The sequence below is a fragment of the Engystomops pustulosus genome, chromosome 3 (assembly GCF_040894005.1).
Source record: "Engystomops pustulosus chromosome 3, aEngPut4.maternal, whole genome shotgun sequence".
Classification (NCBI taxonomy): Eukaryota; Metazoa; Chordata; class Amphibia; order Anura; family Leptodactylidae; genus Engystomops; species Engystomops pustulosus.
Window position 1 is genome coordinate 144,960,066 of NC_092413.1, and position 27,019 is coordinate 144,987,084.

At 42.4% G+C, this 27,019-nt stretch overlaps 1 protein-coding gene across 3 annotated transcripts in view; it reads right to left on the minus strand.

Moving 5' to 3' along the window:
• Nucleotides 1-6,064: 6,064 nt before the first annotated feature.
• LOC140122050 (cytochrome P450 2J2-like) overlaps nucleotides 6,065-27,019 on the minus strand; it is a 63,870-nt gene continuing 42,915 nt past the window's right edge. For all 3 annotated transcript variants that reach the window (XM_072142424.1, XM_072142427.1, XM_072142425.1), the window contains 6 exons: nucleotides 26,536-26,696; nucleotides 21,017-21,190; nucleotides 14,665-14,806; nucleotides 12,217-12,404; nucleotides 9,069-9,210; nucleotides 6,065-6,741 (listed from right to left, as the gene is read on the minus strand). In XM_072142424.1, the coding sequence (XP_071998525.1) occupies nucleotides 6,566-6,741; nucleotides 9,069-9,210; nucleotides 12,217-12,404; nucleotides 14,665-14,806; nucleotides 21,017-21,190; nucleotides 26,536-26,696 (983 nt within the window). In that variant the 3' untranslated portion in view covers nucleotides 6,065-6,565. The remainder of the gene's footprint in view (nucleotides 6,742-9,068; nucleotides 9,211-12,216; nucleotides 12,405-14,664; nucleotides 14,807-21,016; nucleotides 21,191-26,535; nucleotides 26,697-27,019) is intronic.

Below are 27,019 nucleotides of genomic sequence, written 5' to 3' on the forward strand. Positions count from 1 at the left end.
AGATACAGGAAGAAGCTAGTGTCACCCACTTCACCACTGGTCAAACACTTTCAGAACAGAAAATGGCATAACTTTGGAAAAAAAGGGTGAGTAATATGACAATTGGGTAAAATCTTAATAACTTTGGAGTTACTCTTTAATTTTAGAGCCAGGCAGCTGCTAATAAAGCAAATAAAATTGATGGATCTATCAAAAGAGGAATAAATTCTCATTGATAAGGACAGAGGGGTACATTTACTGCCTATGTAGGGTGCAGTTTGCGCCAAATTCATGATTTCTGTCTCACATTCTTTAAGAATCTTGCGCCCCCTGCACTGCTCTGACAGAGTGCACCATTATTTTTCTGGTGCACCTTTAACATGGGGCGTGCAACACATTTCTGTCGGACTTTGCATGATAAATGTGGTGCATGGTCCCACTGAGCACTGGAACGCCCCCTTCAGTTCAGAAATTTGTGTTGCATCGGGTATAGTGCGGCATGCGTTACAAAGTGTCACGTACGCCACATGTGTGTAACATGCACCAGAAATGTGTCTCAGACACAAGCAGTTTGTACTGAAAAGAAGGAAAGAATGGCTTTGGCCTTATACAAATCACTGGTCAGAACACACATGAAATATTGGCCCACATTTACCTAAGGGCTGTGTGCCAGTTTTCTGTCAGACCTTGCACATTCTTTTATTGCAAACTGAACTGCACTACTTTCTGCACTGTGCTTTCCAGTGCTCAGTTGGACCTTGCACCACATTTAGCATGCAATGTACGACAGAAATGTGTGGCATGCCCCATGTTAAAGGCACACCATAAAATGGTGCACTTTATCGGAGCAGTGAAGAGGGCACCAGATTCATGAAGAATGGGCACCACAAATCATGAATGGGCACCCTGCACATTACACATAGTGCAGCTTGCACTGTCCTTAGTAAATGTGCCCCATTGTGTACAGTTTTGAGAACCAGTGAATGAAAAGGACCTAGTAGAACTGGAACGGGTGCAGAGGAGAGCAACCAAGATTATTAGGGGAATGGGGGGGACTAGAATACAATGATAGAGTACTAAACTTGGGGTTATTGGGCTTAGAAAATGACAGCTGAGGGGAGACCTCATACCAGTACAAATATCTGAATGAGCAGTACAAGGATCTCTCTAAGTATCTTTTTATACCTCGGCCTGTGACCAGGACACGGGGGCATCCTTTACACCTAGAGAGGCGGTTCTACCATCACCATAGACGAGGATTCTTAACCGTAACAGCAGTTAACTATGGAACTATGGAACTCTCTGCCACAGGAGGTTCATATTGTGAATTCTTTCTACATGTTCAAGAGGGCCCTGGATGCCTTTATTGAGAGCAAAAATATTACTGGATATGAGGAAAATCCATTTGTTTAATTCTGATTGGTTGGACTAGATGGACTTCCTTCCAACTTTTTCCAACTTTCTATTCTAAGAAATTGGGGCAGATAAATGGTTGAACACTGAGCTCTGCTTCCTCTTCCTGTACACTTTGAGCCTGGCATGATCTCCTGCTGTGCTCCACCCCCTCCGCTGACGCCAAATGCTGCAGTGAAAAGAGATGAAAGGGAGAGCAGGCTGGCTTCCAAAAATGCAGGCCCGATGCTTAAGATGGCTCTGGGATGGCTCTCCTGTCTGGGCCCCTGAATGGAGCCCTAGTACTTAACACATAGTAGATTGACATTAATACGTTTTGTTTTAATCACCAACATACTGTTATTTACATTGTGAATAGCACTGCAAATTATCAGTTTAAAATTGCATATGGTTTGGTGAATTAAAATATTTAAAATATTTAGATATATATATATTTACATTAACCAGATCTTGTTATCATGCCCCTAGAGTTTTTAGCAATGTATTTTGTTATGAAGACAAGGTATCCAACGGAGCCCTAGTTTTCGCGATCTGCAGAGGTCTTAGTACTGAGACCCTCACTGATCAGGAAGTTAGGCCCTATCCAGTGGATGCCTAACTTCTCTTTGTGGGAAACCCGTTTAAAGAGAGACTGATGATGTAGATTGGTCCCACTTCTGTTTGTTACACATAACCCCACCCCTACCCTCACCCTATAAGCATTTAAACATGTAAGATAGGATGTGCTATTGCCATTTCACAATGCTTCCTGAACATATGACAAATATTATCATTTGTGGATTTGAGAACCACAATTTGAATATATGATACTGTACCTTCTAAGTTGTTATTGTGTTTATAACAAAATAATAAAAAGACATATACAAAAACAGAGACTGATTCATGAGAAGGGCCTAATACAATATCATGGAGTTCCTATTCAGGTTCTGCCAGATTTCTCTGCATACACTTTGGAAATGAGAACGAACACAAGGCTGAGGGACTCACTTCTTGCTGTTTCATTATTTAACACTTCTCATCTCTTTTTTGTCCTTTTATTGAAACTGGGTTTGATAATGATATGCCGCCCTCCTATGGTGCCGCCCTACTTTCTGTGTACCTGGCTGTGACCCGTTGCCCAGAACGTTATACATAAGGTTGTTAGGCCCGAGTTTAGAGGCCCCTGACTTACCACTGAGTTCTTAGTCCAGAAGTTGGCACCCAGAGATCCTTCTGGCTTTCTGGAATATCATTATTAGCCCAATTTATTGCCCCTACCGCAGTGTGCTGTTTCCCTTCACCATAGAGCCTGGGGTTGCTAGTTCTGGCTCTTTGATTGCCCTATGAGGCACTCCCAGGTGTGCTTCTGGTTAACCTTTGGAAAGTTAATTTCTACTTTTATCACTACATATCTGTGTATTGTAAGACAAATTCTAACCCCCCTGCTCTAAGTGCTCTCTTTCTCTGTGCCTCTTAACTTTCTCAGTCTTTTTCCCTTTCTCTTACTTTCTTCATTTTGTCCCCCATTTTCTAAACTCCTTTTTTATCCTCCCTTCTCTCAACCCCTCCTCTCTTGGGCCTGTTACCGTTACTGTTATTGAGGGAACCGTGCACCAGAGAAGCAACAGTTGAGAGCATAAGTAATCTTTCTTCAAGAGAGATTCAGAGATTCTCCAGCCATTGCTTTCCCTTTTGGCACCTTGGTTGCTACAAAGGTGTGAGCATACTCCTGTCCCACATGATGCCATTGGTCTTTATGGACTTGAGGTCTGACTGTAAGGTCTTTTTGTATTTGTCAAGGGAACAATCTACTGTCACCTTTGCGGACCTCGAGCTGACTGGCTCAACCAGCTATCTTGGCAGGGCCGCCACGAGGAGCTGTGTGGCCCCTGACTGAAAGATTTTTGTGCTCCCCCCCCCCACCACCAATATCCATTTCCACATTGATACATAACATTATACGCTATTTTTTTTTTGACCAAAATATTTTTGAGCCAGATTCTGCATGTGCCCACTCAGTATATAGATAGCCCCTGCACGTCCCCACTCAGTATATAGTTAGTCCCATATAGTCCCAGAAATGTCCTGCCAAATTCCCCCTTTAGTGAAATGTCCTGCCAGATGCCCTCCTTTAATGAAATGTTCTGCCAGGAGCCCCCTTTAATGAAATGTCCTGCCAGATTCCCCCCTTTAATGAAATATCCTGCCAGATGCCTCCTTTTAATGAAATGTCCACCCTTTAATGAAATGTCCTGCCAGACCCCCCTTTAATGAAATGTCATGCTAGATGCTCCCCTTTAATGAAATGTCCTGCCAGATGCCCCCTTAATGAAATTTCCCAACCAATTCAGACTCAGTCTCTAATGCTCTAGTTTGTTAGAATAAGGCACATAGATGTTACATCGGAGATGTGTTTATGTGAATGTGGGAGAGTGAAACAGGAGCAGTACGCCTGTAAGGCCTTAATCAACTTTGTCTGAGAGCAACTACGCTCTCTATATTTGGTAAATGTGAAATAATTTCTGGAGAAGTGCCACAGAGTTTTTTATGAACATGGTAGTAAGCCCATTAAAATCGTGCAAAGATCGGCCAATTATGTCCCACACATTAACCGCAGTATCTGTGCCAAAGTCCCTTTCCCAGACAGAATTGCAAAGTCTTTCAGAAATTTTTATTCCTTTTTGTTTCAATTGCAACCCCACAGACCTCCCACAAATAGGAACATTAGACAATGGGGCTCATTTACACTTTTATTGGGTTTCCCGAATATTTCCGGTTTGCGGCGAATTGCCCTGGGATTTTGTCGAACGCGATTGGATTGTGGCGCATCAGATGTCATCAGTCGGACTGTGGGAACCCAAGAGATCAAAATAGTGGCTTATACCAATGATTTACTGTTTTTTCTTTGTACTCCACTAGTCTCTGTCCCAAACTTTCTTAAGGAACTAGCCACATTTGGGAGACTCTCGCATTTTAAAATCAACATGAAAAAATGGCCCTTAACATTCCCCTGCTATGCATTGGAACACCACTTTATGTGCACGTTGGGCATTGCTCCTCCGTGGTGTTTAAATTGTGTTTTAAAACTCAATGAAAAGGTTGTTGAGATTCCGGCACAGGCACTTTATAAATACAGTTGCAAGCAGTTTGCATGTTCTTTTTAGTGCAAAGTCAGACATAAAATTGGTGCAAACATTTTAACCCCTTAACGACCTGGCTTTTTTGTTTTTGCATTTCCAATTTTCACTCCCCGCCATCAAAAAACTTTTTTATTTTTACACGTACAGACCTCTGTGAGGGCTTGTTTTCTGCATAACAAATTGCACTTCATAGTGATGGTATTCCATGCCGTGAACTGGGAAGGGGGGAAAAAATTCCAAATGCAGTGAAAATGGTTAAAAAACGCATTTGCCCCGTTTTCTGTACGGCTTTTACTGTTCACCCCAAATGACACGTCTACTTTATCTTTGGGTGCCTAGCAAACTCTCCATATACTGCAATACTGTAGTAACTCCAATTTCAAATCTCTCCCCTTTTTCTAGAACTCATAGAAATTAAATAAACAAATAAAATCACAAACATGTTAGGTATCTTCGCATCCCACAAGTCCCGATCTATCACTATTTAGACACTTCCTGACACTGAACCCCAGAACGGCAAATAGTGCCTGAACGTCCAAAACGCCACTTTTTTGTCATTTTTCAACAGCAAAAAAATTCATAAAAAGTGATCAAAAGGTCATACAGTCCCCTAAATGGTAGCAATGTAAATTACATCATGTACCGCAAAAAATTACACCTCATAAAGGTCTGTATGACGAAGTATGAAAAAGTTTTTAGCATCAGAATAGGTCAAATTAAGAAATTTGTTTGCACAAGAGGTTTTAATTTTAACAAGCCTGCACACATTTCTGTAAATGGGAAAAATAAAAAAGTTATAGCTTTTTGAATGAGGGGAGTAAATAACAGAAATGAAAACAGGGCTGATTCCTGAAAGGGTTAAATGGCCAATTTAGGTAATTACAGTAAACCTGCATCATGTATTAAACTAAGGCTACATGGACACGAACGTGTGACCGCCCAGCCGTAGCCGAGCGAGCACACATCCAGCATCATGTATCCCCTCTCCATAGGGATACACGGTGCATGGTGCCGTAACACAGGTAAAGATAGGACGTCTTACCTTACCTGTGTATGGAGCCATGCGTGTACAGCACCGTATTGCTCAGTGCGGCCATTGCTGTCTATGTGGGACATATATACGGCTGCAAGCTTGTGGCCATACATACGTCCCCCCGACAATCGTGTGCATGGGGCCTGAGGGTCTACTCCCACTGGTGTATTTTTCACATCAGTAATGTTTCACATATACAAATTGGTTTTCTCTTCCTGACTTAGTGATTTTTCGACTGACTGAATTATTCTTTTCAATGGGCTTTATCACACATCAGTGGAAATAACTTTTGAGCCACGTCCTTTTTTTTTGTTTACCTAAAACATTGGGTCAGTGGAATAAAACTATAAAACTACAGCCTACAGACCAGACTGTGATTGATGCAGCTGACTCCCCAGTCCAGACTCTGGGTGACACCCAGAATACACTCTGGATGATTCTGCAAATTCACCCACACCAGACTGTGGCTAACCCTGCCCCCCCCCCCAATCCCCTCTCCCCCAATCCCCTCTCCCCCACCAGATATACAGATACATATAACAGAGATCTTGGATCACTGTTATCGGTGATCTGTATACACAGCCATGCAGAGATGATGCCAGCTCAGATCCCAGCTCAGAAACCTGTTAAATACCTGTCAAAGCCGTGTAATCCCCAAAAGTCCAACAAAAGTGCGATCCGCGACCCTTAGTAAATAAGTCCAAGTATGTACACAACATACACGGACTGCAAATGCACGCCCTAAGCAAGTAATTTTAAAGTTATTGCTCATTGATGTATATTTCTAGGTCATAATTTGGTGATAGAAAAGTATGATTTAAGAAACAAGAACATGCGTAAAATAAGGAATAATGGCTCATTTAGTCAGAGGTATCTCTGCCATGTCTGCAAAAAATGCACCTTGATTCAGTTTGCTTGTTGTCCATATTGTATCCTTGCCTGTATGGCATTTCATGTCTGCAAAAAAATCGTATATCATTGTTGATATTAAAAACACCCATCTGAATGAGCCCTAAACAAACTAACGGGGGATAACACAGATTTTATATGGATGAGGTGTAGATGTAGTTCCCCGTCCATTCAAGTTACTTTTAGTGACTCCACTGGGAAGGTGAAATCTTAAAGTCTTCATTAGGATTGTGAAGAAAATAAAGATCTCAGTCCTGGCCATTTGTTCTCCAATACAAATCCGAAGACCTGTCAAAATATGGGATAAATATAATTTCTAAAACATTCTTATCAAATTAACCAAGGAAATCCCTAACTCAAACTGTCAACTTAATTGGACTAACTCATCTTCCTCCACGTCTTACTATATTTATGGCTTACATAGCATCCCTTGGGTCTTAAAGGGGTATTCCCGTTTCTTAAATGTACTCAGGACAATAAAATAACACATTCATTAATTCATTGTTATTAACAAAAATGCAGCATTTCACAGATATAATTCCAACCTGTCTCTATCAGTCCTGGTGTACACAATTTTGGTTGCCCCTAGACCCGACTCTGGATCTTCTGAGTTTAGGGTCGGCACACATCTTGTTCTTCTGACTGAGCTGGGGTTCTTTTTGCTCTCTGCCTCTAGCCCCGACCCTTGCATTCCAGGACGAGCTCACACAGACACACACTGACTTCCTGTCGGCAAACAACTGCAGCAAAGTGAGGAGAGTAAATCTACGAGCTACAGACAGATAAGATCTTTATCCAGGAAAGGGGGAGAGAGGCATATAGCAGACTGTGTATGTTATGGCATTGATAGTAGAGCTCATATTGTCATGTGTAATATGCATCTCATGGATCTCATTATCTCTCATCTCTGAATGTCTCATCTCACTTTTTATGTGTCAGATACTAGTACAATGTTCAAAAGCTAAATGGGAGTGCATATGAACCTGTACCCTGATAATCTAACCACATTGATATGACATAAAACTCGAGGAATCATGAAGTGTCTTTTAGAGAGTCCCCATCCACACTCTATCACTGAGTTATAGGAGCTTAAACAGCAATAAAACTGAGTAAAATTGTAAAATAAGGGGTTTAAAATGATCTTTATTGTGTAAACATAACTAGGGGATTGAAATTTGAGAAGTTTCTTTCATGGGCAACCCCTTTAAGGTGCATGTGCAGACTCTGTGGGGGAGATTTATCATTAGGCAGGCTCTTTCTATGATTACCCTTGGAGCTATGCTACCTTTCAGATTTATGGCATTAGCCTTAATAAATCTTTTTGAGATTTTTTTTCTTAACAATCAGAAAATAATAGCAATTAGAATATAATAAGTGCAACAGCACATACACTGGGAGAGGTACTGTCCTTGCAACTTTTTTGTGACTATTTTGACTAAAAAATCATAAATCTGGCTTTTCACTGCGTTGCCTTAGCAGTGGTTTTATATTTAAGCCACTATTGCGGATATGCAGGAAAAGACCCTTGCGATTTTTTTCCACCTTTACTCCAAAAAGTCAGTGGTAAATCTCCTCCAGTTGGCGCCCTGTGACTTTTGGCCAGATGGTTCCCTATGACTCTGGCCAGTGGGGACACTGTGACTCTTGGCCAGTGGGGCCCTGTGACTCTTGGCCAGTGAGGGCCCTGTGACTCTTGGCCAGTGAGGGCCCTGTGACTCTTGGCCAGTGGGGGCCTTGTGACTCTTAGCCAGTGGGGGCCTTGTGACCTTTGGTTAAAGACAAGCCTGTTTGGGGCCCTATCATTTTGACACATTTCACAAAGCCTTCCAAATACAGTTTAAAATAATAACTCTCATCCATGCATAATGAGAGTTATCTCTGTATCTCTCTTCTCTCATCTCAGTCTGTTGCCTATCCTGTGATCTCCGACCTGCCAGTGATGTTCAATTAATCTCTACCTTAATTTGAACCTTTCATGCATGTCTCCAGGACTTCTCCCGAGATGCACCAATTCTCTGGAATGACCTTCTCTGGACAATTGGACTAATATCCAGCCTCCAGAATGTCAAAAGTGCTCTTAAAACCCATCTCTTTAGGCAAGCCTATCACATTTGCTAACTGCAGTCAAATCTCTTTACCAACTCATCCTCTGTCCTCATCCAATCTGTTATACAGCAGACACCAGATATATACCAAGTCCGAGGCTTCTCTGTAGTACCATTCACCTTGAACTCTGTATATAAGATGGTGATTGATGATAGGTTCAAGCAGCAGAACTTGTATTTATTAAATTATTTAATTCTGTTCCCTTTTAAAGAATGGTTGGCCCATAATACAAGCTTTTATAACTCTTCCTCATAGACTGTAAGCTCTTGTGAGCAGGGCCCTCGCACCTATTGTTACATATGAATGTTTGTACCCTGTGATGTAATATTATATGTCCCCTATAATTTGTAAAGCGCTATGGAATATGATGGTGCTATATAAATAAACATTATTATTACAGTAAAACTGCGGCTTAAGACTAGCATACATACTACATGACTTTATATCATGGGGACAATTTACTTTGTAAATGTGTTTTCTTTAAATCAGCACCAATACCAAGAGTTTACCTGTCGAAAATGGAAGGAATGCTTCATTGTCTTGAAACTTTCCTTCTTTGTTCAAAAAGTTTGATGGGTTGAATGAATCTGGAAATTTCCATTTCTTGGGATCCATGTGTACAGAAGCCAGGTTAGTTTCAATAATAGTACCCTAAATGATTAATAACACATGTTAATGGTGTAAACAAATACTGTAAGTTTCAAGAAGTTTTATACTAAAAAACATTATATGGCAGTTGGGACATTCAGTCTCTTTGAATTGACATGTTCAATGGGCCACAAACAATGGCAGTCATGTCCATGAAGCCTTACATCCAGGAGAACAGCTCAACTAATACGGTAGTATCGGGGCTTGTAATGCAGACAAGCCAAGATAAATAGTGGTTGTAGGGGACTCTATAATCAGGAAGAATGATAAATACTTTGTTGCCAAGACCAACCCAAATGGGGTCTCCCTGGTGCCATGGTTTTGGCATGTGGGAGAAAGAGTGGATACATTACAGGGAGAGCTATTGATGACTGAACTGTTGTGGTCCAAGTGGGAAGCAAAGACATAATAAAAGACGAAAAACTAAGTTCAAAGCTCAAGGGAAGGAACTCCAAGGTAGTATTCTCTGTAATACAACCTCTGCCATGTGCCACAGCAAAAAGACAGCAGGAGCTCAGGGAGTTAAATCCATGGCTCTGAGCTTGTTGTAGAGCAGAAGGGTTTGTGTTTCAACATCACTGGGCAGACTTATCATTAAGGTATGCTGTATTTTGCAGATAAGTTGAATACGGTAGACGGTCGGCTATACTGGGGAGAAGATCCTAGCAGGAGTTAAGGAGTTTATAAACTAAAAAGGAGGAGGGAGGAAAAGGAATAAACTATAGGTATAGATGGGTCAGAGAGTGTCCCCTGCCCATATATAGCCTGCAGCCCCTGCCACCCAGTATATAGCCTGCGGCCCTTGCCCCCAATATAATGCCTGTGGGAAAAAAACAAACAGTGTACTCACCTTCCGACACCCCCCAGGCAGGCCCTCTTCCATACATTGCGGCATCGTCTCCGTGTCCCCGCGCTGTCCGTCACAGACACCATCACATCAGCCGCTTGCTGACATCATAGGGTGTGCCAATGCCGGTGCACAAAGTGGAGCGAGTGGATGACGTCACGATCCCTGCGATGGACAGTGCGGGGACACAGAGCCGACGCCGGATCATCATTGTATAGAAGAGGACCTGCCGGGGGGGCGTCAGTAGGTGATTTGTGTTTGTTTTTTTCTTGACTTGAATATAAGCTGAGGTGTGGTTTTTCAGCACATATTTTGTGCTGAAAAACTCAGCTTATACTTCAGTATATATGGAAAAATAAAAAAATTAAAGCCATTCATCTGTGAAGGAGAGACATTTAATCAACTTATGTGGGCTAATACTATGGGACAGTTTCCTACAGGACCTGATACTTTGTTGAATCTTGTAATTTGTTGAAACTTGTCTAGCATGTCAGTGTCCAGTGGCCTTGGGAACAGTGATCCTAATAAAATTATTTTTTTCCTTACTCTAAGATATACAGTAGTCTGTGAGCAGTTAGTGTCACGTAATGATACTAATTTTAAATGGGAGACCATCAAATTTCTACTGGTCATTATATTCAAAAATTTATATATATAGGTAAAAAGTATAGACAGACTAAATTACATCCTGCACGGTTAACAGCTCGAATTAAAAGGATAATAAATAATAAAATTAGGGCATTTAAAATAGTGTGTATAAATCTGAAGGGTCACTTGAAGCATTAATTATCACAATTTACATCAATTAAAATCTGTAAAAAATTGTGTAAATTGAAATCCATAGTAAGCGACCCGTTATGGAAAATTTTCTGTCCTACAGGCCTTAAAATAGACACAATGGGGCACATTTACTTTCATGCAACACAAATTGGGGGCATGGCCATAGGACAAGCCAACTGATTTGGACTAAGTGCGGGATTTAACATTCAAAAGCCATGTACTTACATCCACCAGGAAGAAGATGGTGAACACAGGCGGACCTGAGCGGGGAAGCGTCACATGCAGGAAATTGGTCGCACGATCTTAGTGAATCGCGGCAGCTCCGAATCCTCGTCGGACAATGTACCTCAGGGATCGCGACGGGACGGGTAAGTAAATGTGCCCCAATTACTGCATAGCCATGAAATGCAAAAATTTCCCCTTTGTGCACCTCCAAGTGGTTGTAGAGGAGAATGAAAGGGGCAAAACCCAGCCACGGAGAGGGCTGCTGTGATACTTTCCGCCTTTGCAAAAGTGATAGCCTGGGCCAGGAACTTCCGAATGTTAGAACACAATACTACTCCAGGCAGGAACTAGCATAGAATTGCCTGGCCATTTTCATTTATATTTCAGATATTTATTGATGAGAACGCTTTCTGGGTGGAGGAAAATAAAAGCATCAATTCTTGTTTTTAGCACTTTTTTATGGTACTGACTCATTGGGGCTTATTTACTAAGGGTCCATACGGCAGCACGGTTGCTGAGTGGGGAGCACTTATGCCTTGCAGAACTGGAGTCTTGGGTTAAAGTCCCACCCAGGTTAACATCTGCAAAGAGTTTGTATGTTCTCTCTGTGTTTGCGTGGGTTTCTTCTTTGTACTCTGGTTTCCTCTCACACTCCAAAACATACCGGTAGGTTGTTTAGATTGTGAGACCCTAGGTGACAGGGACCAATGTGGCATTCTTTGTGCATCGCTGCGTAATCTGTAGGTGCTATATAAATAATTATTATTATTGCGCATTTTTGTCGGACTGTTCGTCTTTTCCAGGGATTGCACAGTTTTTATGGGGTATTTAACAGGTCTGCGCTGGCATTATGTCGCATGCGATCGGATTTTGGCGCAGCTGCGGTGGCTTTCATGCAACACAAATTGGGGGCGTGCCGTCAGACGATCCAAATGATTCGTACTGAGCGCGATTTAACTTTCAAATTGTGTCAAAAGACAATGCACTTACATGCACCACGACGAAGAAGGTGAACTCCGGCGGATCAGAGCGGGGTAGCGACACATGCAGGATATCGGATATTTTTTTTCAGTCTTCAATGAACAAATTTGTGTCTAGTTAACATCTTTGTTAACGTTTTTTTTTCTAAATAGTTGTCCCAAATTCAACACTCTTACCTTTGTGATTGAATAATTCTGCAGTTTAATATCTTGTGTACAAATCTTCGGCAGGCCTAAAGGAGCCACATTAGAGAATCTCTGTATTTCATGGATTACAGCATTGGTGTAAGGCAAATTCGTGCAATCTTCATACTGAAGATTTTCATTGTTTTCTAGAAATGCATCAATTTCTTTGTGGACTTTTGCTATAAAAAATTAAAATATTTGATCTTTTAAAAATAAAATGTTATTGGTTTAATACTCTGTTAAATATGTTCAAAAAACTCCCTAGGAAAATTATCATGAGGATTAAGGCCCACAAACCACAACAAACTATTCCAAAATGGTGTAAAGTACCCAATGATTTTCTTTTAATATTCCTGGAGATTACTGTATATACTCGAGTACAAGCCGAGTTTTTCAGCACAAAAAATGTGCTGAATAACCCAAACTCGGCTTATACTCGAGTGAAAAAAAAACAAACAAAAAAAACCCCTCACCTCTCCGGCGCCCCGGCAGGTCTTCTGCGTGATCCATCAGTCAGCGGCAGGTCCCTGTGACGTCGCAGGCCCTGTTGTCAGCGGCGGCCGCTGGAATAGTATTGTGTGTGCCGGCAGCCGGCACACACACTGATCTCAGAGGCAGCCGCTGACGTCAGACCTGCCGCTGACTGATGCATCACACAGAAGACCTGCCGGGGCGCCGGAGAGGTGAGGTTTTTTTTTTTTTTTTAATCTAATGTCTGTATACCAGGGCGGGGGAGGGGCTACATAACGCGGTCTTTTAGGTATAACAGATCGGGGGGGGGGGCGCCTGCATTACGGGGTAGGTGATGGCTATAAACTGGTGCACGGGGGCTGGCAGGCTATACAAAGGTAGGGCATGGGCTAGATGGGTATATACTGGAGCACGGACTGGATGGCTATATACTGGGGCAGGGGCTGGATGGCTATATACTGGGGCAGGGGCTGGATGGCTATATACTGGGGCAGGGGCTGGCAGGTTACATACTACAGGGGCTGGATGGCCATATACTGGGGTAGGGGCTGGCAGGCTATATACTACAGGGGCTAGCTGCATACCACAGGGGCTGGTAGGCTATATACTACAGGGGCTGGTAGGCTATATACTACAGGGGGTTGGCTGGCTATATACTGGGGAGGGCTTTGACCAATGCATTTCCCACCCTCTGCTTATATTTGAGTCAATACGTTTTCCCAATTTTGGTGGTAGAATTAGGGGCCTCGGCTTATACTCTGGTCGGCTTATACTCAAGTATATACGGTAAGCTTTATACTAAAAAAAACTATTAAGGTAAAGAAAAGACATCCCCTACTAGCTTAAATAAAGAACAACATTGAAACACTGAAGTCGTTTTTAGAGTTTTATACATTTTTATTTACAAAGCTTTTTTGGGGGGTGGGAGGGAGGTGTATATTGTTTCAGTATTTGAGCCATCACATTAAAGGAGCAAAACCTGTGCACCTAAAGGGGTGTGTTAGTACTTAGTCAGATTTTTCACCACAATTCAGCAGTTTGAACAAAGTGCACCAAAAAATATGATGAACACTTCCAGAGCAGTGCAGCGGTGGCCAGATTAATAAAGACCTTGCGGCAGTTTTGATGATTCTGGAGCAGCCTGCACACTCCAGACAAACTGCACATAGTACAGACTGCACTAGTTATGATAAATGTGGGCCACAGTATATTAAATTATGTTTTTCAGTTTTCAGGTTTCTGTAATCTTACAGCTGTAGTCTGGATTTATTTTGTATCTATTCTAGCGACATTTTGTTTATGCCATGGGTGGATTATTGCGAAATAAAAATAGACTGCACATAAATATTATCATTTTTATTTGCGAACTCATTGATATTAGTCTGTTGTTCACAAATCTGAAAAAAAAAAAACCTTCTCTAAACCTAAGTGATTTTAGCTTCCACCACTCATCATGTGCAATGTGCAGATCAGTGACAAACATTGTAGGTTCAGGTCCCTCAAACCCGGACTTCAGTCAGATTTGGAGTTCGGCTCACCCCCTGGTAATCTAACAGCTGATATTGGTTGTTAACTTTTAAAATGCTGCCGGGTATTTACATGCCAATGGTGCATGACGCTGCCATTTTGGCGAAGGGCATGGCTCCCCGATAGCAGCTTTGCAATCAGCAAGACGTAAAGTAGGACTCCTGAGGTGCTCTGGCACTTCAGCCTATTTTGCATATTTAGTATGTAATTTTCGGCCTGGAAGCAGCAGATGGAAAATAAACATGTGGTTGGCATGTATGGGAATACCCTCATGTCTTTCCATTATGTCCTGATAAAACTTACTGTGTGTACTTTCTTATTTCTTTTGACTGGAAATGAATGTGCCTCGGACCTTTAGATGACCTTTATCAGAATTTGTTATCAAAGTAATTCCCGCCTCCCCCAATATGTACACTGCAAAATAACCAAGAAAAAAATAACCTTGTACATCTTGGTGCACTGCCATGTTCAGTAATGCCATTTGTAGGGTAGCTGCCACATTTGCATAACCAGCTAGAATTAAATCAACCAGCAATTGAATCAGATTCTCCTCATTTATTGTGGTAGAAGGATCATCGTGCACCTAGGGGATAGACACAGATAAGAATACAGAAACTTGAAGGCAACCTGTGACCAGCATGTTCACTTCTAAACCAACAGAAACTTCATTTTGTAAGAAATGTAGCTATGTATGTTCCGCTGTCTAGATCCTCCATGTGCTTAGCAGCTACTGTGCTCCGGGCCGGATTATAGGCGGGGCTCCTGGGCCTCGAGCCCCGGGGCCCCCACCATCTTGCCCTCCCTTGGGGCCCCCACCAAATCGCACCCCCTGCGGGCCCGCGCCCCCCCTCCTGAGATGCCCGCAGCATCGCGCTGCATGAAGGAGCCGTCCACCCCCCTTGGCACGAGTGACACCAACTCTGCCTCAATGCCTGCCATCCCCACCCCCACCTCGACACAGGTGACACTTCCTCCATGCCCACCCCGGCACAGGTGAAACCACCTCCCCCCCCGGTACAGATGATACTGCGCTCGCCTTTCCGCCCGCACCCCCAGCACAGGTGACCGTCTCCCGGCCTGCCCATCCCCCGGCAAGCAACACCGCTCGACACCCCCCCCCCCCCCCGCTAGAACAAGCACCCTCCGCGCCCCACCTTCGGCCCCCGCTAGAACAAGCACCCGCCGTGCCCCCCCCTAGGCCCCCCCGCTAGAACAAGCACCCGCCGCGCCCCCCCAGCGCCCACCGCTAGAACAAGCACCCGCCACCCCCCTCCCCGGCCGGACAAGCTACCCCCCTCCGCTCTCGCGCTAGAACAAGCACCTGCCGCCCCCTCCCCTTCCCTGGCCGGACAAGCGACCCCCCCCCCCCCGCCCCAAGCTTGAACAAGCACCCACAGACCCCCTGACCGACCCCCACCCGCCTGAACGCCCGCCTGAACGCCCGCCTGAAGCCACGGCCGGTCACCCTAAAAGGTAACTATATACATATCAATTTATCTGTGTGAATATACACTCACTGGCCACTTTATTAGGTACACCATGCTAGTAACGGGTTGGACCCCCTTTTGCCTTCAGAACTGCCTCAATTCTTCGAGGCATAGAGTCAACAAGGTGCTGGAAGCATTCCTCAGAGATTTTGGTCCATATTGACATGATGGCATCATACAGTTGCCGCAGATTTGTCGGCTGCATATCCATGATACGAATCTCCCGTTCCACCACATCCCAAAGATGCTCTATTGGATTGAGATCTGGTGACTATGGAGGCTATTTGAGTCCAGTGACCTCATTGTCATGTTCAAGAAACCAGTCTGAGATGATTCCAGATTTATGACATGGCGCATTATCCTGCTGAAAGTAGCCATCAGATGTTGGGTACATTGTGCTCATAAAGGGATGGACATGGTCAGCAACAATACTCAGGTAGGCTGTGGCGTTGTACCAAGGGGCCCAAAGAGTGCCAAGAAAATATTCCCCACACCATGACACCACCACCACCAGCCTGAACCGTTGATACAAGGCAGGATGGATCCATGCTTTCATGTTGTTGACGCCAAATTCTGACCCTACCATCCGAATGTCGCAGCAGAAATCGAGACTCATCAGACCAGGCAACGTTTTTCCAATCTTCTACTGTCCAATTTCGATGAGCTTGTGCAAATTGTAGCCTCAGTATCCTGTTCTTAGCTGAAAGGAGTGGCACCTGGTGTGGTCTTCTGCTGCTGTAGCCCATCTGCCTCAAAGTTCGACGTACTGTGCGTTCAGAGATGCTTTTCTGCCTACCTTGGTTGTAACGGGTGGCGATTTGAGTCACTGTTGCCTTTCTATCATCTCGAACCAGTCTGCCCATTCTCCTCTGACCTCTGGCATCAACAAGGCATTTCCGCCCACAGAACTGCCGCTCACTGGATGTTTTTTCTTTTTCGGACTATTCTCTGTAAACCCTAGAGATGGTTGTGCATGAAAATCCCAGTAGATCAGCAGTTTCTGAAATACTCAGACCAGCCCTCCTGGCACCAACAACCATGCCACGTTCAAAGGCCTCAAATCACCTTTCTTCCCCATACTAATGCTCGGTTTGAACTGCAGGAGATTGTCTTGACCATGTCTACATGCCTAAATGCACTGAGTTGCTGCCATGTGATTGGCTGATTAGAAATTAAGTGTTAAAGAGCAGTTGGACAGGTGTACCTAATAAAGTGGCCGGTGAGTGTATGTATGTACAGTGTATATGTGTATATACAAGGTATATGTGTATATACAGGCCATATGTGTATATATGTATATACTGTGTATATATGCATCTACTGTGTATGTGTATATATGTATCTACTGTGTATATATGTATATACTGTGTATATATGCACCTACTGTGTATGTGTATATATGTATATACTGTGTATAGATGTATATACTGTGTATATATGCATCTATTGTGTATATGTGTATATACTGTTTATGTGTATATATTGTGTACATGGGTATATATGCATTTACTGTGTGTGTATATATATATATATATATATATATACTGTGTATATATGTATGTACAGCGTATATATGCATCTACTGTGTATAGGTGTATATACTGTGTAAATGGGTATATATGAATCTACCATGTATAGATGTATATACTATGTATATGGGTATATATGCATCTACCGTGTATAGATGTATATACTGTGTATATTGGTATATGTGCATCTACTGTGTATAGGTGTATACACACTGCGATCACCTGTCCTCCTCTCCAGCACGCCCGACGTGTGCCTGCCAGGCTATAGTCAGCGGTATTACTGGGGGGTAGGCGGCTGTATGTAGCTGTGTTACTGGGGGTGAGGCGGCTGTATGTAGCTGTGTTACTGGGGGCGAGGCAGCTGTATGTTGATGTGTTACTGGAGGCGAGGCGGCTGTATGTAGTTTTGTTACTGGGGGGAAGCGCGGCTGTATGTAGCTGTGTTACTGGGGGCGAGGTGGCTGTATGTAGCTGTGTTACTGGGGGGGGGGGGAGACGGCTGTATGTAGCTGTGTTACTGGGGGCGAGGCGGCTGTATGTAGCTGTGTTACTGCTAGGACAGTGGAAAGGAAGCAGGAAGACATGTGTGTACGCTACACTCAGGGGGGGCCTCCACCAGATTTTGCGCCCAGGGGCACCCACCAACCTTAATCCGGCCCTGACTGTGCTGCTTTCTTAACTGTGACCTGCTGCTCCCTCTAATGAGAAGATGCCTTGAAGAGAAGAAGCTTGATATGAGGGTAAGAAGTCTGCTGAATTGTACATATAAATACTGTATGTATATGTTGTATATGTGAGTGTATATGACATATATGCTGCATGTAGTTGTATATAAACGGTTTATTTACTGTATGTGTGTATACATCATGTGTATAACTGTATGATGTATATAAAAATGTGTGATTTTATAAATCTATCCTAATGTACCAGCATGTAGAGCATTATACACGGACAATGCATTCCAGTGACCCTGTAAGTAAATGTGCCCCATAATCTTGATCCACACTGTGGGCTTGAACACCAAGCTAAGTAAACATGCCAAAGTGGACACGGGACCAATAATTGTACCTCTGCCTTGCCTTACTAGTAGGTCCAGAAGGTATGATATTTGAATATACTAGAGACCACCACAAATACTACGAAATATGGTATAGACGGTTACCTGACATAAAGAACTCTTAAATCTCTACTGGAAAAATATCTGTTGTTGTAGGGTGTCCTGGATATTTCAGGGTCAAGAGCCTCTCACAGTTTGGGGGAAAGGGCACAATCCTATTCTTTCCCTAGAGTGTCCCTGAGTCTACCACATCGCCGTGATGTGTTTCTGCTTGTAACCAAGCATCTTCAGAGGTAAACTTTAATGATGACTTAGGGTCCATATACATGTACTGTTGGACGGTACAAATCTGTGGTCCCACAATAGTAGGGGAAATGCAGTGCCCATCTCCTCTGTGGCAGTGAACCACAATGTTCACACTAGTTGCTGGTGTGTAATGTTGAGCCCACGTGTGTGTGCTCACGCTGGAAATAGAGAACAGCTTACCTGTCTCTTGGTAATGAGGCAGGGAAGTACTCTGGGCCGCCATGCAGTCGATGATGTAATCTGTACTGGGAAGTCTGTGATATTTGTCCTTACCCCTCAACCAATCGGAGTACACTGATCGTGTGTCATGCACAGAAGCGTCACCAAAGTAAAATGATCCCTGAGAGGCCACTCCTAGGTGTAATAATGGCTTATATGCCGAAATTATACAAGAGGATGGGGTGAATGTAACATTAACTTTATCCAGAGAAATGGAGTAGGCCCCTTTTACAGGATAGCATATATCATGAGGGGTAGAGATAATGGAAATAAAGAGGCATCTATGATACAAATATGCAAAAATACAAACATATCCTGATAGGGCCACTTTGACTATACAAAACATGCATAGTGCAGCTGTAAATTCAAACAATTAGGCACAACTGTATTGAGTTGATAAATGCATCTTGCCTCTCCTTGTAGGACTTTTTGCTCCCAGTAACCTCTCCTCAGTAAATGTGGTACCAACTTCATACCTACAGAGGACATTAAGGCCTTCCTTGATGGAATTGGTGTATATGTCTGGCTATGGGTGCATCCCTAGAATGTTCAATATCATTAAGATGATTTCCCATTATCCTTTGGAACACCTGTATTGCCTTAAAGGAAACCTACCACTTGAAGTGGCAGGTTTCAGAAGAAAACACCTTATTTTTGTTAGTGTTTTAAACCGCGGTATTGCGGTTTAAAACACTTTTTAAACTGTATAGCCGGCGCAGGGAGGTACGCGCTCGGCGCTTACCATGCGCGCGACCGTGCGCGCGGCTACATAGGAAGTGAAGGAGAGCCGTGCGCATGGTAAGCGCCAAGCGCGTACCTCCCTGCGCCGGCTATACAGTTTAAAAAGTGTTTTAAACCGCGGTACCGCGGTTTAAAACACTAACAAAAATAACCACCGGCACCAGCTCAGCCTGAGCTTGTGCTCGGTGTTTTCTTCTGAAACCTGCCCCTTCAAGTGGTAGGTTTCCTTTAACTATGTATTCGATCCAGCGCATGGAGGTGGCTACCCCTACTGACCTACAATTGATTAAGTCTCTAATTGTGTAGGTCCTTTAGTGACATTGCTGTGAAATGTTTTCGCAGTTGCAAGATATGGGCAAGCTATATATCCGCTGCACCTTTTTTTGACCACAAAATGACAAGCCGATCCCAAATGGAACATCTCTTTCTGAACGTAAGTAGTGATTGGTCCATTATTATTTCAAAATGGACTGAAATTGTCTTAAGATTTCTCTCACTTTCTCTGCCCCATGTTCGTAGGTGAATATCACCAATTATCATTTGTGTAACGCTAGAAAAGTTCAGCTCTTTCAATGTTATTTGAAGGTGATTTGCCAAATTACCCTGTGGTCTCCCACTAGGCCAGGGGGTGCAGGTACCCATCACTGTACCCCTGAGCTAGTGGTATATCTCATTATCTTATAGAAACAAATGGAGTCAGTGAGAACTGTAAGAGGTCTAGTACAAACTGATCCTGCTCTCTAAATTGTTGGATGCCTACTGCTTTCACTCCCTTATCAAGCGGAATGGATGAGTACAGAGCCTCAACACTGGCCAGATTTGTATTTCTTTTTTAGCAAATTCTGTCTCTTTCTCAAATTTGCTTATGTCAGTTTGTTCTGTCAGGCGCTTCTGTAGTGATTCAAGATTTATTCCCAGCCAGATGAAAGATGTGAATGCTTTATTTATGTCTTGGTTGTCTTGAGTTATAGCGGCAATGTCTGTATAGGATACAGGAGCCTGGCTAAATCTATGATTTTGATTAATTGAACTCTCCCTGATATGTTGGGCAGTAGAGTTTCCCACCGCTTCAGCTCCACTTTGATTTTATTAAAAAGCTCTGCATTGTGGGTGGGCGAGACCAGACCCTGACAGGTCGGTTTAATTCTAAATTTTTACAGTGCAAAGGAAATCAACCTCTAGCCTTGATCAATCTCCCCCTTATGTGTACAAAAAGACATACAATCACCTGAGCATCATTTATGTAGAATTAGATGTAGCATTTAGGGGCTCAGAAATTTATCTCAAAATTGTTTCAGGTACAAAGTCACCTATAGCAATCAATTAACACTCAGCTTTAACTTTGATAAAATGTAGTAATGGAAGATTCATTGGCTAATTATTTGCTACGGCAGTTTTATTTCCTATGTAATAGAGACATCCTTGATGTCTGAAGACACAGTTTTACTACTTACTTTTGAGATCTGCTCCAGGTAATAATCTATAACATCCTGAGGTTCAGCTGAAGGATTCTGTTGATGTTGCCTTATTTCATACAACATATATTGTTTCAAAAAGTGAAGATGTTTGTACATGCTCTGTTGAGGACCCGGGAGACGATGCATGAACCAGGGAAAAGCATCATACAACTGAATGACAACAGAAGAAGAGACATGAATCAAAATGAGCCAATACCGCAAGTGATTTTTTTTAATACACACTTTTAAATGTAAGTTTATGTGTACAACAAATAGAAAAGTTTAGTATCTTCTCTTTACTCCATGCTTAGAAACAGGTAAAGTACAATATACAGCAGTCTCAAAAATGCCTTATGTGTTGTATGATTCCATCTTTTGCAATCATAGACAAAGGTTTTACGGACAAGTACCTTAAAGATATCACCTAAAATTATCTGCCAATGAGACACTGTACTCTAATAACAGCCGTTTTTCTGATATGCAAATCGATAGAGAAGAGTTCCTTAAATAAAATTACATAAACGGCACAAACAAGAAATGTTAGTGACATTGCGTTTTATGAAAAAATAGAAAAATGTGTGTTTGCCAATAATACACAAAATGGAAAGCGTATTTTTTATTAAGGAATCCACAGCAGAAATGTCAGACAGACTTAGTTTCAGGTTTATTCCTTGCTATGAACGCTGTTCCTGATGCTTTTGGAACATAATTTCTTTGGGGGTGATTCATTATGCCTTCTCCAACTGTTTTCAGGCAAAAAAAGCACATGAATCCACCTTTATCTCTGCCAGGTTTTGTTGACCCACATGCCACTTTGGGTGTGATGGAGCAAAGAGTGGGAAATGGCTGGGGAGTGAACGCTAGCCCCTACACATTCACTATAGTCTATAGGCCAAGGCCTCTTAGAGGATATTGGTGCTGGAGCACCAGTGGTGGTAATTTTAAGACTGGAGTTCAAATGCTAGTCTTAATGCTGGCTCTCTTATCAGATGGAGGAGCAGGGAAGTGAAAGAAATCATAAGTAAGCCAGTTACATGCAGTGTATAACCTGTGCTGTCTGAGAAGGGTAAATAGCTTATCTGCACAGAGCGGATACTGCAGATGACAAGGTGGGGGAGGGGAGCAGCATGAGGTGCAAAGAGACAGAAAAGTTCTGTAGAATCACAGACTGGGATGGAAGGACTGATAGGGAACAGGGGAGATCTTGTACATCAATATTCTGTGCAGGAGAGCTCTGTAAACACAGTCCTGAACACTCTGAGCTCTGCTACATACACAGAGAGAGCTCTGTCACATGACCTCCTCCTCTGTGAGCAGGGAGCAGCAACTCCTCCCCTCCCAAACTATGGACTCACAGGGCTTATCAGCACATGGGGAGGAAGCAGCCATTGCAATAATGAGGTAATCTGAAGGGTATAGCAAAGAAACTACTAGATATAGGTAACAAAGATAATAGACAAAGTTGTTTTACATCCCAAGAGCTATTGATTTGTGGGGAAAAAAACCTTTACAGTTACTCTTTAATAAAGATGAAACCTACTGGTAGGTTTAAGCACAGAGGTTACTCTACAATGATTATAAAAGTAGCAGCAAAAAGGTAAAGCCTAGAATAGTGAAAAGGCTTAAGAACGAAGCCTGAATTTAAGTTCTAAGAGATAAGCAGTGAAAAACCTTATCAGCAATTTCAGTACAAATCAGAAATGTGGCTCTGAAATATACCGTCACAAAAGGCAATTTAAAATGTGTTCTAACTGCATCAAAAATTGTTCTAAATGTACCTTTATCATGAGAATATGATATTGGTAGTGATGAATCGACCAGAACAGCAAAGTTCGGGTCCATACCGAATTTCACGGGTTTGGTACCCACAAGACCAGAGCACAAGCACCCATCATTTTTTGGTATCCGGGTCCATGTTCGGAAAAAATCACAAAGCTGCTTGATTGACTGCAGAAGCCCTTAGTGAATGTGCCCCTATATGTCCACACATCTCCTGCTACTGAAGGATGGGTCCTCCTTCTTCAATTTTTAGGTTGGAATCTTTGACAGAGCTTGCCCTCTATGCCTTGAATGTGCTGTCCTGCCCTGCAGCAAGTGCGCTGTCAGAGTGCAGTGTTCTGCACCGCCAGTGGTGTCATCACCAGCAATAGGATCCACCTCTCCAAGCATTGTGAACATCCTAACATTTATTAAGATGAAGAAAGCATGAATCCCACACAACTGCCAGTTTTGTGAAGTGTCTGAATAAGTTCCGCATCCCCAGAAGATCACTTTCCAATTTTTCAGTTCCACATTCCCAGAACATCACTTTCCAATTTTTTGGTAACGCATTCCCAAAACATCACATTTAAAATTTTCAATTCCACATTTCCAGAACATCACTTTTCAAATTGGAACTTTAAATTCAAAATCTTTGAGTAGCCTATTGTGGGCAGGCCAACTGTCCTGTTATTACTACAATTCTTCAGCCCTTACTAGCACCTTTTACAGCCATTTTTGGATGTTAAAATCCGGGTCACCATTGACTTCAATGGTTCATGTTCAGGTCAAAGTTGAGCCTGAAGTCTGGGTCCCGAACTGAATTTTGTCCTGAAATTGGGAAATGCATCTTCAGTTTCAGGGCCATGTGCAATTTGTTGGCATCAATTTGTTGTCCCAGTGCTATTGCAGCACGTAGAGCACTAGGGAGACCTTGCTGCTGAAGGGACAGTGAGAGATATTGCTATATAATGTCGATTTTAAGACATGGTCAGAAGTCATAGTCATAGATCATATAAAGACATATTTGATACCTGAGACTGACACCTGAGACTGACACCTGAGATTGACACCTGACAGCTGAGGCCAAGACTGACACCTGAGGCAGAGACTGACACCTACTGCCTATAAAACATGCTCAAATGATGTGTGAGGCTGATATTTGACAGTCTTCAGACCTCCCAGCTTGGTTTCAGAGGCTAGTGTACTGGATACATTGTATATTTTTATAAACTGTGGCTTTTAATGAGGAAGGGAGCAAGGGGAGGGGAAATGACCAAGAATCCAGTGCAATAGTTGTTTAACCGGTTCGCGACCGCCCGCCGTGTATTCACGGCGGCGGTCGCGTCGCGCTGCATGGAGAGGGCTCACGGGCTGAGCCCTCTCCATAGCCAGTAAGTCTTTGCTGCATATTGCAAAGCTGCCGGCAGCCTCAAACAGATAGCGGCGCATGGTAGCCGTCTCCATGGTAGCCTCGGGTCTTCCGAAGACCCGAGGCTATTTCGTTTTAACCCCTTCATTACAATGTGCTGATAGCACATTGTAATGAATGAGGAAGAAAATCCCCATATACTGCCATACTGTAGTATGGCAGTATATGATAGGATCGATCAGACAACCTAGGGTTAAAGTACCCTAGGGAGTCTGAAAAATAGTATAAATAAAAATAAAAAAAAGTTTAAAAAAAAAAAGTTAGAATAAAAAAACCTAAAATTTCAAATCACCCCCCTTTCCCTAGAACTGACATAAATATAAATAAACAGTAAAAATCATAAACACATCAGGTATCGACGCGTCTGAAAATGCCCGATCTATCAAAATATGATAACGGTTTTTCAATGCGTTTAACCCCGTAACGGAAAATAGCGCCCAAAGTCGAAAATGGCACTTTTTTGCCATTTTGAAAAATCTAAAAAAATCTATAAAAAGTGATCAAAAGGTCGTACAGTCCTAAAAATGATATCATTGAAAATATTATCAAATTTCGCAAAAAATGACACCACGCACAGCTCCGTACACCAAAGTATAAAAAAGTTATTATCGCCAGAATTTGGCAAAATCAAAAAAAAAATTTTTGTACAGGAGGTTTTAATTTTTGTAAATGTATGAAAACATTATAAAACCTATACAAATTTGGTATCCCCTTAATCGTACCGACCCAAAGAATAAAGTAGACATGTCATTTGGGGCGCTCAGTGAAAGACGTAATATCCAAGCCCACAAGAAAATGGCGCAAATGTGTTTTTTCACCATTTTCATTGCATTTGGAATTTTTTTCCCGCTTCCGAGTACATGGCATGGAATATTTAATACCATCATTATGAAGTGCAATTTGTTACACAGAAAACAAGCCATCACACAGCTCTTTACGTGTAAAAATAAAAAAGTTATAGATTTTTGAAGGTGGGGAGTGAAAAATGGACATGAAAAAACAGGAAAGGGCCCGGTCCTTAACCGGTTAAAAAGCTTCTATATGTTGTATTGAGCTGTGGAACTTTGTAGTGTAGTGTTTCACACAAAATCATACAATTGAATGCAACGTATGAGTTATCATTTCATGTAGGTTTATCTTTGAGGTGTGTGGGATATGGACTGTGTAGTGATAAGATTTCACTTGTATAACATTTACCCAGGAAAATATTCCAAGTATTATGGTTATACATGATGCAGGGTGTCCTTATGCTGTTGTGCTGTCCGTCTCTGTTAGTATATAGAGACTGGTGCTGCCCGGTTGGTCTTGGTTAGTATATACAGGCTGGCGGTGCGCTGTTGTCTCTGTCAATGTATACAGGCAAGCGCTGCCCTGTTGGTCTCTGTTAGTATATACAGGCTGGCGGTGCGCTGTTGTCTCTGTCAATGTATACAGGCAAGTGCTGCCCTGTTGGTCTCTGTTAGTATATACAGGCTGGCACTGCCCTGTTGGTCTCTGTCAGTATATATAGGCTGGCGCTGCCCTGTTGGTCTGTGTGCACAAATAGACAGTGGCCGTGACAGACTGCACAACAGCTGATTTTCAGTGATAAGAGATGTGTGCAAATGATTGACATATATAGCAGCTATAAGTCAATTACATACCCCTGCCGCAAACCGACATAACAGTATGTCATCGTGTGGTAAGGGGTGTATGGAGAGGGCTCACGGGCTAAACCCCGTCCATACATATCAGCATATTGCAGCAAACATTACCGTTAACACCAACAACGCTGGTACCATGGTCTTTACATGCCACCAGCAAAGCTTCGCAATCTTGGTCATCTGTGTCATCTGTGATCATCACACCCCATGAAGTCACCGGAGAGCGATGTTCCATTGCCATGACAGCCTGGGGTCTTTATAGGACCCTAGACCCTGTCTTTTCAGCAGATCTGTTACAAAGTGCTAGTGTCTCATGTGCAAAAATTACCTATAGTTCTATACTGTAGTACGGCAGTATATGGCAGGATCAATCACATAAAAAATAAGAAAAATAGTAAAACTAAATTTTTTTCAAAAAGTTAAAATCTTCCCCCTTTTCCTAGAACAGATACAAAAATAAATAAACAATAAAATTCATAAACATGTCAGATATTGCCGCATCCCAAATGTCTTGATGTATTATTGTTATTCCCAGTGGTGAACCCCATCACGGAAAATGTCCGAAACACCATTTTTTGGCATTTGCAACTCATAAAAATTAAATTCAAATTCTTACAGTTCCACAAATGGTATGAATGTAAATGTCATCACATCCCGCAAAAACAGAAGTAAATCTTACTTACCTGACCACAGTAAGTACGAAAAAAATTTGTCATCACATCAGAAGATTCAATAATACGATGTAAGAGTAGATCTTTTGGTGAGAAGGTATGACCAAAGCATACAGCAGACATCACATTAGTGATGGCAAGATTTATGAAATATTTGTGGTCAATGGGGATTCCTGAAAGATTAAGAATTTGAACAGAGTTTCAAATGTGGAAAATAATATAATTAAAAGCACAAACCAGAGGAAACTCAACATGACATCATGCACATCATGCACAGAACATAACTGTATATTAGGTCATCAACATCACTGTTCTGAAAAACTTTTTATTTTATTTTAATATATTGTAAAGTAAAACATAACATCCATTTATATGGATACACCTAAATAAAATGGGCATGGTTAATGATATCAACTTCCTGTTTGTGGCATATTAGTATATGGGAGGGGGAAAATTTTTTAAGATGGGTGTTGATGACGGGGGGAATGTAGTACCC